The sequence below is a fragment of the Ursus americanus genome, chromosome X, assembly GCF_024610735.1.
Source record: "Ursus americanus isolate L20-20 chromosome X, mUrsAme1.1.p, whole genome shotgun sequence".
Classification (NCBI taxonomy): Eukaryota; Metazoa; Chordata; class Mammalia; order Carnivora; family Ursidae; genus Ursus; species Ursus americanus.
The window spans coordinates 114,989,733-115,007,927 of NC_142164.1; the positions used below are offsets into that span (position 1 = coordinate 114,989,733).

The 18,195-nt window shown below is 45.5% G+C and overlaps 1 protein-coding gene across 7 annotated transcripts in view; it reads left to right on the forward strand.

Moving 5' to 3' along the window:
• ARHGAP6 (Rho GTPase activating protein 6) overlaps positions 1 to 16,879 on the forward strand; it is a 481,352-nt gene extending 464,473 nt beyond the window's left edge. For 6 of the 7 annotated variants that reach the window (XM_087859862.1, XM_087859864.1, XM_087859865.1 and 3 more), the window contains exons 11-13: positions 8,844 to 9,112; positions 12,027 to 12,107; positions 14,883 to 16,879. In XM_087859862.1, coding sequence (XP_087715988.1) covers positions 8,844 to 9,112; positions 12,027 to 12,107; positions 14,883 to 15,580 — 1,048 coding nt within the window. In that variant the 3' untranslated portion in view covers positions 15,581 to 16,879. The remainder of the gene's footprint in view (positions 1 to 8,843; positions 9,113 to 12,026; positions 12,108 to 14,882) is intronic. The other variant, XM_087859863.1, reaches the window with a different exon arrangement.
• Positions 16,880 to 18,195: the final 1,316 nt, after the last annotated feature.

Consider the following 18,195-nt stretch of genomic DNA (forward strand, 5'->3'; position numbering starts at 1 on the left):
GTCCTACCCCTTGAACTATAGATAGTATCTTCATACCTTATGCCCATGCTTCTCAAAGCTTACTGTGTATACAGGTCACCAGGAGATCTTGGTAGAAAGTCCTCTCTAAATCAGTGGATCTGAGAGAGAGAGTGAGTCTGAAAATCTGCATTTCTTTTTTTTTTAAAGATTTTATTTATTTGAGAGAGAGAGAGTGCAAGACAGGGAGAGAGGCAGGAGAGGGAGAAGCAGACTCCCCGCTGAGCAGGGAGCCCGACATGGGACTCGATCCCAGGACCCTGGAATCATGACCTGAGCCGAAGGCAGACGCTTAACTGACTGAGCCACCCAGACACCCTGAAAATCTGCATTTCTAACAAGGTCCCAGGTGGTGCTGTGATGCGGCTGCTCCGTGATCCACACTTAGAGTGGTGGAAGTTCAAAGTATCAAGGCATGTTCTCGACTCCCAGAGCTTGCAGACTTGTTGAAGGAGGCCTTTGAGGATAAAAATAATATGGAACATATTATTAAGTGTGTCGCAGAGGGCAGAATGGTTTGTGCTGGGCCATTCGTTCTCAGACTTGAATCCCCCAGGGAGCTTGAAGAATGGCTATGCCTGAGTGCCACCCCTAGAGATGGTGATTCATTTGTTTTTGGGTACAGTCTGGACATGAAGATTTTTTCATTCTACCCCTGTGAGGCTACTGAGCAGCCCCAGGCAAGAACCTCTGGCTTAGATTCGCCATATTAGATACCACAGATTTGCCATCACAAATTACTATATTTGAGGTGGGTGATTCTTGACATTAAAAGGGGGTCTTTGTATTCACAAAGGAAGGAAACCAACACTCCAGACCATAAATCCACTTGGAGTTTGGAGAAGAGAAAGAGATGTGACCTGTAGTCTTGGGTGTGGCTTCTGAGAAGAGCAAGGATTTGCAGTGAACCTTGAAGACTGGAGAGGGGTCAACAGGTCTGGATATTTGGGAAGCTTGAAGCAGGGCCTGGACAGAATAATAAATATGTCAGCTGGCTGTGGGCACGATTAAGGGGTTGGCCAGCACAGGGGGGCAGAAGCCTTTAAATGGCAGGCTTAGGGGTGGCACTTAAATTAAGAAGTAGAGGCGATTTATTACAGTGATGAGAGATTACGGTCATGACAGAGTACAGCGATGACAAATTATACTACCCCAACCGCCGGATGGTGCCGTCTCCATCGGTATGTCGATTGCCCATCAATTGCACACTCCTGTGTAGCGTAACGCACTGGTTGTGATGTTCGGATCCAGAGCCAGATCACCTGAGTTGGAATGCCTTTTCTACTGCTCTTGGAGCTGTGGTCTTGGATAAATAGATTCATCCCTCTCTGTCTCAGTTCCCTCACCTGTAAACCAGAGATTAAAAAGCAGCATCAACTTTACAGAGTTGTTGTGCTATGCGAATAGTATCTGGTTTCTAATAAATGCTTAACGAATGTTAATGATTACGATCATGTTATTTCAAACCTCGCCATTTTGTTCATTTACAACCACTTACCAAAGACTTTGGCGTCACTACTTTCTACCTTTCTATCCACCACAAGAGAGCAACCTATGAAGGCAATATGACACGAGAGAACCCATCCACCTTAAATCGTGGCGGTGTCTAAAGGCAAAGCCCGCCCGTACAGGCCTGATCCCACCGGCAGCAGGAGGTGGCATCAGTTCTGGAACAGAGAGAGGGTGCGGGCAAAAAGACACAGACGTGGGAAGGCGACCTGCTCACGCAAGTCCGGGGAGAACTGTGGAGGATGGGAGGCAATCACATGTTTGCAGGTAGCGAGGGAGAGGCCAGGACAGATTTCTTGTTCTGAAGGTTGGAGTGAGTGAAGACTCAGCTACAGGGTGGGGAGTAGGGCTAAGAGAAGGAGGGACTGCCGCCAAGTGGGGAGCAGCAGGAGCTCCTAAAGTGCAGACCTCAGTGCAGTGATGCATGGTTGGTTTTCCTTGTGGTTCTCCTCTGACCCTTTGGGTTTTTTCCTGAAGCTTCTGTTCTTTGCAATCAGTGTACATACCTAGATAAAGCGTTCAATTCCTGTGCCGTACGTGGCAATGGCACAAGACTGCATTGGGCGTGGAAACGTGAGTTTTCAAAAGGGTGTAGAACCAAGAACAAGAACATATTTATGATAGTTTCTGTTTTGAAAGAGCAAGCATTTCGTGATATTTGGGAATTTAATGTTTTGTTTTCGTTTGAGTTTTTCTCTTGTGCGACAACAGAATTGGGGCAGCGGTGAAAGGAGGATTCGTTATTTTTTCTTGTGCTTGTTCACTCACATTTTTGGCTTCAACCAAAACGGAATACCAAAGGGAGATTAGAAGAGATTTATATTACTAACAATGCAAGACTTCCAGTTTTTTCATTGCTTGTCTGGAATATTTATTAGAGTTATATGCTCTTTTCTTCAAAAACACTCAAAATAGATCCCCCTCCTTTGATTTAGGGATGTAAGGAGATAGGGGATGAGAGTGCAAGGCAAATCACAAAGGACAAGTCATGTTGAATGTGGGTATTTGCACCAGAACCAAGGCCCCATAGCAGGGCCGGGAGTAGGGCGACGAGAGTGAGGCGCTCATGCAGGTGCCAAAGTGACGGGTGTGCTAAACACTCGGGCATCAAAATGAACAACGTCGATATGTCATATTTTTAAAAATCAAAGTTAGCACCACAAATCTATGCTGAACAAAATATTGAAAAAAATTTAAAAGACTGGTACCATGCCAAGCCATACTAGGGCCTGAAGCCAAAGGCTTCCGTGCCCTCCACGGAAGCAAACCTATCAGTGATGCTTTGAAAATGTACCGCTTTGCGTATCTTATTTTTCAACCAAGAGAAGTGCTGTGTTCGACAATTTCTCCTGACCAAGTAACAACCCTAAATCAGTTTTAATTAAGGTAAGCTGAACTAAATAATACAATTCTGTTTGGGCACAAATGAAGCATTTAAACCCAATATAATGTTGTAAATTCTAAATGTGTCAGCTTTTCAATTTTTCAGTAGTTCTCAACTGCTTTAATGTTCTGGGAAAAAAACCTAACCGTTAAGAATTGCATAAAACCATGTCTATCTCTGTGGTATACCCATGTGGCAGATGAGGCTAAGTAGAGCCTTTTCCTTCCTATATTCCGGAAATAGAATCAAAATAAATTTAAATGCACTTGGGGAGAAAGCCAATATGGATGAACCAAATCTACGTTTTTAAATTTCATTGTACTTAATTCTATTAGTGGCTTTCACAAAGTTTTTATTGAAATTGCCCCCCAACGTAACAAGCCTGGTGAGCAGTCAATCAAAACTATGGAAGGAGACTCAGTCATCTCAAAGGATGACATTTCAGAACCAAAAAGTAGTTGTTTTATTGACCTGGATTCTCCTCCTAGTGAAGAAATGTGATGGAGGAGCGTTAGGCTGTCTCTTGTTTCAAGGCATCACATTTAAACTATCCAATAAATACCATGCAGATAATTTATTATAATCTTTCAGAGACTGTCACTGAAAATGTCTTCTTCCACAAAACCATGGAGGGTTACAAGATGGACTATAATTTCGGTTTTCCTTTCACTAGGATTTGTAAAGTCAAAAAGTTCTCAGGAAATTGTCAGAGATAAGAAATGAGACTATCGTGTAGTGTAACAGCAATGAATCCTGTTGACTGGAAGTAATTGTGGCCTCAGCTGTCATTTTGTTCCAGGATCTTGGAAATGAATGAAGCATTAACACCCCCCCCACACGCACACACATGCAGACACATGCTGTTCAAGAAAACCTTTTTTTCAGCCAGACAATTCTAGGGAAAATGTATGTGGAATAGGGAATTCCATAATGAAAAATTCCAATAAGTCTGAATGCGCCTTCTATGAAAAGCTGATTCAAAATGGAGGGAGAATTTATCACATCACCTCTTTCTTCCATCGCCTTTATGATTCACAACTTCTTGATAAACTTGGAAAATATTAACTTGAAGATGTTTTATCAGGCATACTGTAAAAAAAGAGAGTAAAGACAGCATCGTTTTCTCTCCCCCGTCGTAAATGCCGTCACGTGCCACGGCTATTAGGAGGGAATTCATAAGAGCTGAAAGGGAGGGGAGAAATTTCACCAAGGCCCTGGGTAAGTCCTAGTGTCCAGGATGCTGGCCTCGTCTCCTGGTGGGGAGTTTTGCTCTGTGATCAACCTCTCTTTGGAGCAGGGTGCCTTTGTCTGCATAAGGGCTGCTTTGCAGAGCTGAGCATGACTCATGTGAAAACCCTCCATAAATCCAGAGCTGCTGTGGCAGTGCATTCCTTTCCCTGGACACTGAACAGGGTCTGAGATGCTTATGTGCTTTGAGTTCCAACAGACTGAGGTTTATCAGTTGAACGGCTAAGTCAAGGATGAAGCCAACACAAGCTTGACGTCTCCAAGGATGTTTCTCACCGGGGTAGCTCAGCAAGGGGCTGGGCTGCCACATCCGGTGATTGAACTAGAGTTTTCCATTTGTCCACAGAACAAGTTCTGTGCCTGCAGCTGCAGTGCAGGCCAGCCCACAGTACCCTGCCAGCGGCGTCTTAACACCCTGACCTGGAGGGACCAGCGAAGGGTGAGAAAGTGATCCGCTCTCCATGTCCATCTCATGCTTGTTTGGTTAGCGGAGACTGGCCACGCACGCCGTCGATGGTCCTAGGGTTTTCAGGTCTCATGGAGAAGAACCCTCCGTTCACGGAGGCAAACCCGTGCCAACTGGCTACCTATCCACTCACCATTTCCAACCTCCATCCACTAAATCCCAAGACACAGAGAGCCCACTACCTGCTTTCAGACGAGTTCTCATCTAGTGAATCACTGGCTCAATATTTTCTATAAAGAAATACAAATCTGTTATTACCTTGACTTGCAGCACTGAACTGAAAATTGTCTTCATAGAGTTGAATCATCCTTGAGGCGAATGTTAGTGAGGACACTGGTGGCTGCTTGTCTCATCTTTCAGAGATACCCAAAGTAGGGGTTCTGGTTTTGTTTCCAGTAGATTTAATGACAAAGCCATGGAATGCCACCCCCCCTTTTTTTTAACCTCGGAACTGCCTGTGTTGTCAGCGAGAGTCCTGAGAAGTGAATAAAATAGTTTGGTTTCATGTACTAACAGGTGAGCTCTCGTGTGGAAAGGCAGTTCTCAGACGTGGGTTCTTAGGCAAATGTAGCCACCCCCTTACTAAGCTCGGCTGAGAAAATGAAATGACGGGTAGGAAATAGCTCGAGCATTTACGAGGGCCATTAACTCCAAGTATAACACATAGCATTTTACTATTGATTTTTAATAAGACTGAATACCATTTATCAAATAAATTTGAGAAAGGTCTCAAGCCCTACTGCCCTGGCTGCTAGAAAGACACGTGATCTCCCCGTGTCTTCTGCTCACCTGTAGACCACGATCAGGAACCAGGAGAGTTGCCTGAACTCTGGGTAAACACCAGCTCTTACCCTTCTCACAGGCCGAGGGCTTATTTCACATCAGTGCGTTTCACAAGCGGCTTGCCATGTGGTCGCAAACCATATCCACTTCCATCCCTGAGCTGTGCCGGGTGGCTGGGAAAGGAAGGCATCACCTCTCCTTGCACAGCCCCGTCTCCTCGTGTCCCTGGCTGTGAGCCCAGCCACCCTGAGGAGGTTCGTGGCGTGTGGCGACTGGGAGACATGCTTGTACCTTCAGGCATTAGCTTTAGCTGCCTCCTCCAGTTTCTCCCCTGATTGGTGCCCCAGATGTCGTCACTTTGGTGGCTTGACTTAGGAGAATGAACCAGAAGAGCAGAGAAAGACAGGTCAACCCACAACCAAACTAATTCAGTTATCTGCGTCCGGCTAACCGGAGCTGGCTAGGATGGGCACACCTTCCATCCAGCTGTGGCCCCGCTGCCTCAGGGTCAGGACCACCACGCTTAGCCCCTCTGTCGGCCAGTGCGGAGGTTTGGGCCACTATCTGTGGTTTCCCTCCCGATTTGACTCACTGGAGCCTTAGCCCCCTGTCCCATCTATGGATGAGGGAGGGAAGGTGGATCCGCGTGGAGGCTCTCGAACTTGCCCGTGCAGCACACTTACCTGGAGGGCTTTTTAAGACATAGTTCGCTAGCCCCACTCCCAGATGCCCTTTCAACAGGCAAAGCCAGCCTCGTGGTCTGTGACCACCTTGAAATTCTTAATATTTTTTCCCCTGGGGGCCACATGTCATAGCCAGTCCCGTCAGTAGGCCCAGAGTGGAGCTGGAGAATTTACATTTCCGGCAAGTTCCCAGGCGATGTTCCCCGAAGAACAGAGGACAGGGACAGTGGCCCTCCACCTCCTCCTCTCTCGCCTCTCCTCCACCAGAGCCAATCACAGCCATGAGAATGGAAGGAAAATCGTGTGGCAGCTTCGGTTATTTTCGTTACTGTTGTGACTGTTCTTTGTTTTATTCTGTTCGGGTTAAGCACACTAAATGTTCTCATGACGCCTATTCAATACACCAATAATTCATGTGCGTGTGATTTCCCTGTCTGTACACCAGTCCAAAAAGAGTATGTTGAAGCAGCTTGCAGAAATATATAAGTGGAACAATGTTGTAGTGAGTAATTTGCGAGGCGAGGGAAAGGAAAGCAAGGGGAAGAGCGAGCGATAAGGTAAGATGAGGTTGGGGCGGGAGCGTTCCGTGGCGCCCACGGGCTTCCTGCGTCCAAGGCCCGAGCCTGGGAGCCTTTGGCAGCCTTTGCAGAGAGACGTGCGTTATTTATGACACGATGCACACTTCCATGGGGGGAGAATCACCGACTTGCTGGGCATATCCCAAGTAGATGTTCCTAGTACTGACACTGGATGCAGTTCTCCCGCAGGGTACCTTCCTTTATGCACGGAACCGTTGGCTGAATCTGCAACTTGTTACATTTTGCTGAATGTATTCTCTGTGTTTTTTAAGACAGATGAACAAGACACGAGACAGAATAATTGGGGTCTCTGTGAGTGAAAATACCACCTTTCCGACGTTTTCCTCCTAAAGGGAGGGAGCAAAAAAGCATTCATAGCCCTGGTGGTTATTTTGTTGTGGCTGATGACTTGACTTGGCTCTCTTTAAAACATCCCGTAAAGGAAGGCTTTCTGGCCCCGCTGTTATTGATAGAACACCATGACTTATTCTTGCTAAGCAGGCAGAAGACATTGTCATTAATGACTTGGGGAAACCATCACCTTAAACAGGAAGACCCATGGAAATGGGCCCACTCATAGAATTTTAGCCCTGGTCCGAACCCTGATTCTAAGCTGAGCAACCTGTTCAACACATTCAGTTTTTCTTATTTTCGTAGTAAAGCTTCCTCAACCGGAGTTAAAGTCATGACAGACAAGTGTCCCTTTGTTTTGCTTTGTTTCACCCACTAGATTAGGGAGAATTCCCCCCCTTGAATTAGATATGGAGGTTAAATAGTCCCCCCCCCTTTCCAGCAGAAATAAGTTCTTTTTAGTTTTCCTTCATTCACTGGAGGCCTAACGTTTCTGGAAAATCATCCTCATGGTGGTTCTCTGGCTCTTTCCCATCAGATTGTCTGTCATCGGTTTAAAGAGGAGGCAAGGGATACTTATTTATTCCATGTGGGTAAGAAATGGCCTCAGCAAAAAGTGCTCGAGCCCCTGGCTGCGTCAGTGACAGGCGAGGCATGTCACAGATGCTGAAATCCTTTTCTCCTAGACACTAAGCCCCGCTGGAAACCCGAGACAAGCCTGGTCCCCTGTGAGTACGCAGCCTCTGTGCTGTGTGCACACAGCCAGCTAGTTAGGAAAAGATCGCTCGTCATGTGTTTACCTTCTTTAAGATCCCGAAGGATTTATTTTGAAGAATTAAACCAGAAGAAAGCAAAGACTAGTAAAGAGAAGTGAAGCAGGGTTGGGGGGGGAGAGACAGAGGTACGTTCTGAAACTTTTAATCACTCTGTAATCATTTCCCTTTAAGATGTCAGGGCCACTGTTTTGAGGAAGGTAGAAAATACAGATGTTCCCAGGTAAGACTTCCAACGCTCTTTTCACGTTCCTGACGTTCTCATTTTCCTGTTCCTCTCGCATTTTCACTGTTATTTCTGTTGCTGTGACAACCCATGCACATACAGAGCATAATGGATATGCTAATTAGCTTGTTTTATATCACTTTGTGGAATAGTGCCTTGTAGAATCATTTCAGGAATATCAAAATACAGTGAACGCCAGTGATGGTCACATATTTATCTTGTTGGCCTCAATACGTGAGACTGTTACTCCCACCAGAAGCACCATCACCATCATCGTCATCATCGCCGTCGTCTCATCACAGGAAAGATGGGTTTACTCACATGAAGTATTTGGGTGGGGGAAGAGACGTTATCCATAAAGCCATAATGAAGTTCTTGTAAAGTTTCAATTGTAGTTTTATGTGAATTATTTTAAATTCAGGATATTGAGGAACGTAAAAGATTTATCTACCAATTTTGCCTTACTTAACAGATAGGGAGCGTCAGACTTTAATTTTCCAAAGGAAACGGGATTAAGGCAACAGGCATTGCAGCGATGCCCGGTGGAAAACACAGGGATCATGTCTGTTTCATCCTCCCCCCTCCCTTCGCCTTGACAGTTCCCATAACAACTGTGGGCTTTCACTGCCCTCTGCCGGCCATGTCGTGGAAACGCTTTCACATTATTGCTATAGGAGTCTTGGAACCTTGCCCCAAAGGTCCTTTTGTTTCAGCCCCTGTGCCCATGCATTCTCTGCCTGTCCTTTGTGTAATGGTCGTATTGTGTGAATCTGGTCACCAAGTGTTAACACACTCACGCACTTGCCATTGTCTCCTTGCACCAGAAGCCCTGACATGTTGAGATCGGAAGTTTCCTTTTCTGTGGGAGGAAGGCATTCGTCCACCGACTCCAACAAGGCCTCCAGCGGAGACCTCTCCCCTTATGACAACAACTCCCCAGTGCTGTCTGAGCGCTCCTTGCTGGCTATGCAAGAGGATGCGGCCCCGGGGGGCTCGGAGAAGCTTTACAAAGGGCCGGAGCGGTATGTGCTGGTGAGCCACTTGCCATCGTCGAAATCAAGGGAGAGTTCTCCTGGACCAAGGCTTGGCAAAGGTAACTGGAACCCGGCTGGTGCTGGCCCGATCAGTGACTCTGATTGCTGGTGGCACGGTGCGGGCACTTGAAACTTCTCTTCATCTCTTCCTTGTCTCATTTTTCTGTAATTCTGTGACATTTACTGAGTTCCTGCTCTAGGAAGAGGGAGGTGTGGCGGGCGAGCCCAGTCCTGGTCTCAGAGGCTCCCTGCTGACCTGGGCATCTGGGAAGCAGTCTCATGCCCAGAGAGCCACTGATATCCCCAGCTATTTCTTCCCCCGAGCATCTGAGGAACTTGCTATGTCCTGGCCAGTGAGTTTGGGTGCATATTTGCTAGTCTAACATGTCAAAAATTATAGCTGTAACTTTTGTAAAGAGAACAAGCTGAACTGTGTAAGGAGACACGTTCCAAAGAGGTCTCCATGGGAGATTAAGATTTTTTTTTTTTTTAGCAAAATAAGGGTTCCATGGTCAAATACATTTGGGGAATGCTGGGTTAACCAAGTTAATGCTGTCTCTGTTGTACAATTTCTCAAACTCTTTGAAGTGCTAATGGATGCCAATAATTCGCACAATGGAAGGGAGAGTGTGGTTTGCAGTTTTTCCCAAATTTATTTGACCACCGAATGTTTGGTTCTGCTCTGTCCCTCCACAGAGTAATTTCTCGGTGCCAGGACCCAGCAGCACGCTCTGAGGAATAAGTGGAAGATACAGTACACATTCTTGTTCTCTTATCCTGCACGTGTCATTTAATCCAAAGAGACACCCTGAAACGTCTCTGTTTTTTGAGGCTTTTTTTTTTTTTGGTGTTTTAAATCGTAGCATGTTTGTTTTTATTTTACAGATATTCATGTCAAACATAATTTTAAAAACTTGTAATGAAAACAGTAACCCATGTTCCCTTCAAGTGTAAAATTTATTTTTAGAATGTGACACTTTATTTTTTCTAGTCCTTGTCCAGATGCATCCCTAATTTGATATATTTGTTTTCAAAACATAGCTGCTTTTGAATTAAGCTTATTTTACTTAAGATCATATCATTAACATTTTCCATTTTGCTAACATTCTTAAGAGCCACTATATATTCCCATTAATCATAGATTTCTAACTATTCCCTTTCTGATGCATATAGATGATCTCTAATTTTTGCTCTTTTAAATTAGTGACAGATTTTCTGTATGCGATATTCTCTACAACAACAGCAACGAAAAAGGCAATCTGAAGAGATTTTTGCTATTATGAAAGGCATGGCATATTTGGGTTTCTAAATTCAAATTCGAAGAGAGATTATTAGACACCTTACCACTAAGAAAGCTTGATTGTTTCCTCCCAGGCTCAGTGCGTTTGCTTCGTAGTTTCTTAGGTAGGCCAAGATACACATTAGCTCTAATGAGCAGGTAGACCAAAGCACGTGTTCGTTCTTTCCGTTCGTTCGATACCTTGGCCAACTCTAACACTGCGGTCCTCGATTTTGTATCCCAGGAGACAGCTGACAGTGTCTGGAGGCGTTTGGGGCTGTCACAACCTAGGAGGGGGTGCTACTGCTCTGTAGGCGGTAAAGCCCAGGCCTGCTGCTCAGCACCCGGCAGCACACCAGACGGCCCCGCCCAGAGAAAGATCTGGCCGCAAGTATCACTGGTGCGGGGGCTGAGCCATCCTAGCTACCCGCAACTTTCTCCCTGGAAATAACCTCACCCTGAGGGAACTAGAAACAAGTCGTGTTAGGGACACCTGGACGGCTCAGTTGGTTAAGCGTCTGCCTTTGGCTCAGGTCACGATCCCGGGGTCCTGGGATCGAGTCCCCCATCGGGTTCCCTGCTCGGCGGGAGCCTTCTTCTCCCTCTCCCTCTGCCTGCCACTCCCCCTGCTTGTACTCTCGCTCTCTGTCAAATAAATAAAATCTTAAAAAGAAAAGAAAAGAAAGAAGCAAGTCGTGTTCATATCCCATGAGAAGAGCGCTCGATTTGGAGTCTGTAACCGTGCTGCCACTTTCAATCTGCAGGACCTCATGTGAGAGATTGAGTTTTTTGGAGTCCCATTTCTTCCTCGTATGAAAATTAAGAAAGACAGCCACATTAATTCATAGAGTTTAATCAGCTAATCCAGGCCAAGTACTCAACACAGAACTTGGCACATAGGAAGCGCTCGGCAGCCCTCGCCCCGTAATCACGTGCAGTTCCTACCTGCTCCTTCCGCTGCTGGCCTCACCTCTAAAGTGGACTCAGGGCATCTCCTCGGAATTAAAGGAGAGCGTGCATTTGAACGGCTGGCACAGAGAAGCGCTTTTGCTTCGAGAAATACTCATTACGATCACATCACAGGCTCTCACTCTCTCTCAAATAAATAAATACAATTTTAAAAAAGATAAAACAACACATGCATTTATTATCTTACACTTCGGGGCTTCAGAAATCCAAAGTGGGTCCACAGGGCAGCGTTCCTTCAGGAGGCTCTAAGTTACAATCTGTTTGCCTTTTCCAGTTTCTAGAGGCCGCCTGTGTTCTTTGGCTCATGGCCCTTCCTCCATCTTTAAAGCCAGTGTAGTGTCTTCTCTGCCGCCTCCCCCTTATAAGGACCCTTGTGATTGCGTCGGGCCCACCCAGATAATCCAGGGTCATCTTCTCATCTCAAGACCCATCATTTCGTCACACCTGTAAAGTCCCTTTGGCATATAACGTCTTTACAGTTTCTCAGAATCATGACACAGGCATTTTTGGGGGCCCTGATTCAGGGTACCACGACCATTATATAGAAAGCGTTTTTGTAAATCCCAAATGGAATAAGCCCCCTGAAAGGCAGCCATGCACCATATTACTGTCTTGTAGCCACCACAATCTTGAATGTGGCGCTATGTTACCAAAATATTTATTGATTTTTGCTCTTCACCTTTCATTGTGAGTGACATACCTTTCTCTATACACTTTTTTCCTAGATATGTCAGAGGAGCCTTTCAATATCTGGGGAACTTGGCATTCAACATTAAAAAGTGGTTCCAAAGACCCAGGAATGACAGGTGACATACTATCTTTTAAAGACCGTTCACTGCATTTACTTTTTAAATTAATTTTAATTTTTGCCTTACTATCGTATTACGTGCTTGCCAAGCATTATTTGGAAAATGCTGGAAATGGGAAAAACAGATAAAGCTATACTGAGCCTTTCCACCAAAATACATCAATCTTTGACTATATTTCATTTTACTTCCTTTGCAGGGGTTTTTAACATAGCTACAGTTGTTCTGTCTGTGCAACTTGATATAATCTGCCTAACTTCCATTTCCCAGTTATTTGCCATTTTTATTGTTAAGGGCCACGTGGTATTCCAGAGTACATATTCATAGTTTCACAACCCATTTTTGGGGTCATTGTTGTAATAAGTTATGCTGTCAGGAACCTCTTTCACGTACTTTATGTTTTGTATTTTCAATGATTAATAGATTCACAAAATTTTGGAAAGCAAGTTCCATATCCAGAATAGGGCAGTGGGTCCAAATTATGCACCCTTCCAAGCATCCAGAGCTACAGTCCCTTCCTGGCCCACCTCAACAGTCTTGCACGTCATTGGGTTTGCATTTTTGCTAATTTGAAAACAAAATTGGGGGTGCTGGGGTAGCTCAGTCGGTTAAACATCTGCCTTCGGCTCGGGTGGGATCGAGTCCCGCGTCGGGCTCCCTGCTCCTACTCTCTCTCTCCAATAAATAAATAAAATCTCTTTTAAAAAAGGGGCGCCTGGGTGCACAGCAGTTAAGCGTCTGCCTTCAGCTCAGGGCGTGATCCCGGCGTTATGGGATTGAGCCCCACATCAGGCTCCTCCGCTGGGAGCCTGCTTCTTCCTCTCCCACTCCCCCTGCTTGTGTTCCCTCTCTCGCTGGCTGTCTCTATCCTGTCAAATAAATAAATAAAATCTTTAAAAAAAATGCAGGCATGCAACATGTCAATAGATGCAGAAAAAAAGGGGGGGGCACCTGGGTGGCTCAGTCGTTAAGCGTCTGCCTTCAGCTCAGGGCGTGATCCCGGCGTTCTGGGATCGAGCCCCACATCGGGCTCCTCCACTGGGAGCCTGCTTCTTCCTTTCCCACTCCCCCTGCTTGTGTTCCCTCTCTCGCTGGCTATCTCTGTCAAATGAATAAATAAAATCTTTTTTAAAAATCTCTTTAAAAAAGAAAACAAAATTGTATTTGTTATTTTCATTTGCATTTCTTTCTCACCATTATTCTCCAGTTTTTCTATTAATTAGCTGAACTTCCCCAATTGACTTGTCATTTATGTCATTAGCTATTTATGTTTGCTGGTGTTTCTTATTTTTTTATTTTTTATTTTTTTAAGGATTTTATTTATTTATATTTAGAGAGAATGAGAGAGCAGAGGGAGAGGGAGACAGAGAATCCCAAGCAGACTCCACGCCTAGCTCAGAACCTGATGCGGGGTTTGATCTCACGACCCTGAGATCGTGACCTGCGCTGAAATCAAGAGTTGGCAGCTTAACTGACTGAGCCACCCAGGCACCCCCTCCCATATTACATTTTTAAAGCATGGTGCGTCTTTAATTTAACAGCCTCTAAGCCAGCCGAGTTTAGTACTGATCCATTATCTAACCACATCGCGTTCTATCCTATGAAGTGCTTTACTACCTTTTCCCCCAAGGATGAACTGTTCTAAGATGTTCCACTCCATTTCCTTCTGCTATTTCAACTCTGATCAGTCCCTGTATAAATGCTCATATCTCTTGCCCCAAATGATCTTCTTCTCTTTCCCTGCCTCCTTTTTATTAAGGGAGAGGACTGAGCAAATGCCAGAGGAAATGGCCATCGGGGACATAGGTGCCAAGAACCTGTTTGTTTGTGAAATGCACTCGTGCTCTCCCTTCAGTTTCCTGGAGAGCGTTGCATCCGCTAGGGAAAGCTAACTGCTGTGACCAAGAGTCCCTAAATGTCAGTGCCTTAACCCGTCACAGGTTTCTCCCCCAGCGTGGATGGTGCAGGGAGAGGAGGGCCGGGGGAGCTCTGTTCCACACAGTCATTCAGGGGCTCAGGCTCCATCTAGCCGCTGGTTCCCTCATCCCAAGAGGCCTCCCAGTTGTTCTATCCCAGCCTCGTAGTGGGTGGAAGGAAGCAGGCCAGGAAGACTAGCAGGCGTTGGTTTTTTGTTGGACCAGGCCTAGAAATGGCTCACATCATGTCTCTCCACATCCTTGGCCAGACCTCATTTATGTGGCCCCCTAACTGCCAGGGAGGCTGGGAAATGTCATCCGGGTTGGAAAGGGGAAGATATGGTGAACACGAGCCAGTCTTGCCCGCAGTGGTGGTGGTGATGTCTACTGCTGCTGTTTTCGTTACCTTCCGGCCGGAGGTGGGGCATTTTAGGTTCAGTTGATGTATCCCAACACATTTTATTGACATGGTGGAAACAGCAAAGCGTTATCGTTGCTTCCTCCTCAGGACTGCAAACTGCACCAAACGAGAAGAGAACACTTCCTTTACCTTCCAGGTTCAGAAGCCATGTGAAAGGGGCCTTTCCTGGAACAAATGAGTGACAAGGACTATTGAGTCTAGTTTCACAGCTAGCCTGTCAGTCTAGACCCCTGTATCTGGAGCTGCTGTGTGAATTATGCCGATAACCAAAGCATTATTTGTCATTTCCTTTACTAGGACGTGTTTTGCTTTAGGCAACAGGAGTGTCCTGTGCTTTCTCAATTTTTGAAGGTGGCCGTGGGAAGGAAATAACAGGACACATCCCAGCAGGGATTCTACACACTAATTCCATTTCTCGCCCTTCTCTCTGGCCTCCAGGTTCCTATGGAGACATTTTTGAAAGCAGCTCCCTACGACCGGGGCCATGCTCCCTTTCTCAAGGGAACCTGTCCCCGAATTGGCCCCGGTGGCAGGGGAGCCCCACAGAACTGGAAAGTGGCTCACAGGTCATTCGGAGGACTCAGACCACGGCCACCATCATGGAGTGCAGGGCCTGCCCTCCTGTGTCCCGAGTCGGCAGCACGCCCCACATCCAGGGTGGCAGCAGAAGGTCTGAGCAGGCCACACCGAAGTCAGAGCAGTATTTGACTCTGAGCAGCGCCGAAGACCTCACCGAGAGTGAGCTTGATGTGCCCTGGCCGCAGAGCAGAGCCAAGCCTTTGCACCAGAGACCTCGAGAGAGTGAGAAGCATGACAAGAGGCCCCCTCCTCCTTATCCTGGTCCAGGGAAGCAAGCTGTAGTGGCATCCCACCAGCCAGGAGAGCCACTGTTGTGGAGGCCTCAGAGGCCAGAAGAAGGTTCCAGAACAGCTTTGGAAGAGGGAAGCCAAACAGCTGAGCGAGAGCAGCAAGCCGCTGAGCAAAAACTGAGCAGCGCCTACTCCACTCCCGCCAGCGACCAGAACAGTAAGACTTTGGCTGAACCCAACTGGCTCGATTGGCAGAGAGAGCGGTGGCAGATCTGGGAGCTCTTATCAACCGACAACCCCGATGCCCTCCCGGAAACGCTGGTATGAGCCCACCCGAGCTCGCGCCCCCACGGCCCAAACAGCCTTCTTTCACTCAGTAGGGGAAAAAGTCAGTGTTGGACAATTGGACACTTAATGATTTTTCTTCTTTAACACTTAAAAGAAAATAACACAAGAGAAGCCCAGTTCACTTAAAGATATAGAGCACTAGTACCCTTGCCATTTATAATAAACTTCTATTGCATAGCCAGCCTTAGGAGAAAACAAAAACAAAAACAGATGGTGATATCACAACCTAAAAACTACTCACATTGGCTTTGTATAAGATAAAACCCTTGCTTTGATATAGCTTAATTGTATTTATGTGACTTCAGTTTTGGCTGTTGTATATTCTGTAACAGATTATGTATAATAATCATATATGACATATTCACAGAAACAGAAGGAACAGTTTTTAAAAATCACTTCACTAATACTGAGTAATGAGATTCTATAGAATGTTCTAGAATATGCACAAGCAGGTTTCTGTGCTTTTGCCATAGCTTTTTAGCTGGGGACAGCCCATCCTTCAATGCCTAGGAAAAACGCTAAGAAAACAAAACAGAATATGCCAAGCCATATTTTTATATAGTAGTGAGATAGAAAAGAAAACATAGTCACTGAATGCTTTTTCATATTGAATATGTTTTAAGGAAGATATTAAATTTGATACATTATGGAATATATTTTTAGAATCTGTTTAGAAAGGATTCAGTTAATCAAACAAGAGAAAGGCCGTGCCTAAAGAAGAAAGACTAAGAAGTTGTCCTTCCCATTTTAGATCAAATTCAATTTTATATAGACCATATATAATATATATTTATAATGTATAATTTTTATGTATTTTTCAAAACCACAAACTGGAATCCAACTATAAAGCGTTTAAGCATCCCAACAGAGTATTCAAATTACAGAACAGTTTTTCCTTTTGCCCCATAATCAGTATTAACCAAATTATGAGCAAAGCTTTGTAGAGTAAGTCATGTTTGGACAAGAACTCCAGCTTTGTATTTACATCGTGCCAAAGGCTGAGGACATGTTTTCTTTGGTAATTTTGTGTGTATCGTAAAATGCGCCTACTGTACTTCCGTAGTTTCAAGTTTTTCAACCGCAAAACCATTTTTGACCAGCAGGTGGCGATTCGCTTCAGTATTTTATGTGATTTTTTTTTTCACTTCATAAGGGAATGTGTATTATAGAAAAAGAATTTTTTATGAAACGTGCTACTCTTAATTTTCATGTCAGCAGTGACATTTTCCGTGGTGTTTCTTAAAGTTCTATCTTGTGCCATGATGAATAAAAAGTTAAACAAAGGCTTTGTTCCCTGGCATTAAATCGAATGAATGAACTCGCCACTCCGTTCCAGACGTACGCTCCGCTCTCCACATGTCGAAGTGTCATAAATAAATACACAGCTAAAGAGCTAGTAAAAGCTATCGGATGGTTTGGGGACACTGACACACTTAGAAAGTCACACTAATTGTTGCAAGTGAAGGCTGATTGTCTCTCAGTTGAAACTCAGGTGTCAGTGAGGCAGTGTTTTGCCGCAGGCGGGCCGGGTGTCGTCCAACACGGTCCTGTGAGTTACATCTGTCCTAAAGGCCTTAGATGCTTCATTTACTTCAGGGCCAAAATAATGACATCTAGACATGGTGTCTAACATTTCTTACCGGGCAAATGACCGGCTGTCTTGTGGCTCTGCCGCCGGCTGGGACTCAGGAAGGATTTGCCCACCGGGCTCGGGTTCTTTCTGGCTGCCCACATGCAGCCGAGCAAACCCTCCTTGATTGTGGATCGCAAGTCGCCTTTCTGGGCCACCCCCCCTCCTCCTATTCCTAACCCCTGTGTGTTTTCCAGGCTTTGAGTCTGACCATGAGCTCGCCACTTCTTTCCCGCCGTTCTGGACTGAACCGCCACATGTATGGGACCCTCTTCCCACCTGGCTCCTGCCCTAACAGTTCTGTTTTTTAAAACTTGCAGACCAAATGGTTCTGAGGCTGATGTCTGTGACCCAAAGGTCTGTCCATCTGTTGACAGGCCGAGAAAAGCCAGTCCAAGAAACAGGGCTCAGGGTGTGTTTTAAATAAACTGTGTGTGTGTGTTATGACTGTTCACTCTCCCCTTCTCTTTATGTGGCTTAAGCCCAGTGGCCGTATCTTTAGCTTAAGGAGTGAAAGCTAGGTTTTTAGATGCCCTTATCCCATTGAAAGTAACCTGTTTTAAAACACACACGAGACCCAAGAACCTGAGTGGAAATTGAAGTAATTTATAAGACCTTGCAAATGATACAATACCTGACAAGAAAAAAATAAAATCCAAGCTCTTCCAAGTTGGACAAAACCATGTAACAGGCTGTTCAAGTCACTGGCTCCTGTGAGCAGAGACTCCGAGGAGCAAGAAGAAAGCTTGAGACCCGCCACGCCTCTGACTCTGAACACTTGGCCGTTGCGTGTGTGTCTCTGGCGACGGGGCCAGAAGGACGATGGCAGAAATGGCCAAAAGGGGAATTTGTCTTGGTCCATCTAAGTAGCTATTAACATACGTTTGTTGTGGTTTTTTATAGAAAAAAAATCTCTTGTACCAAGGGAGTTGGTGCAAATGAAGAAAACTCAATCAGCCCAGCT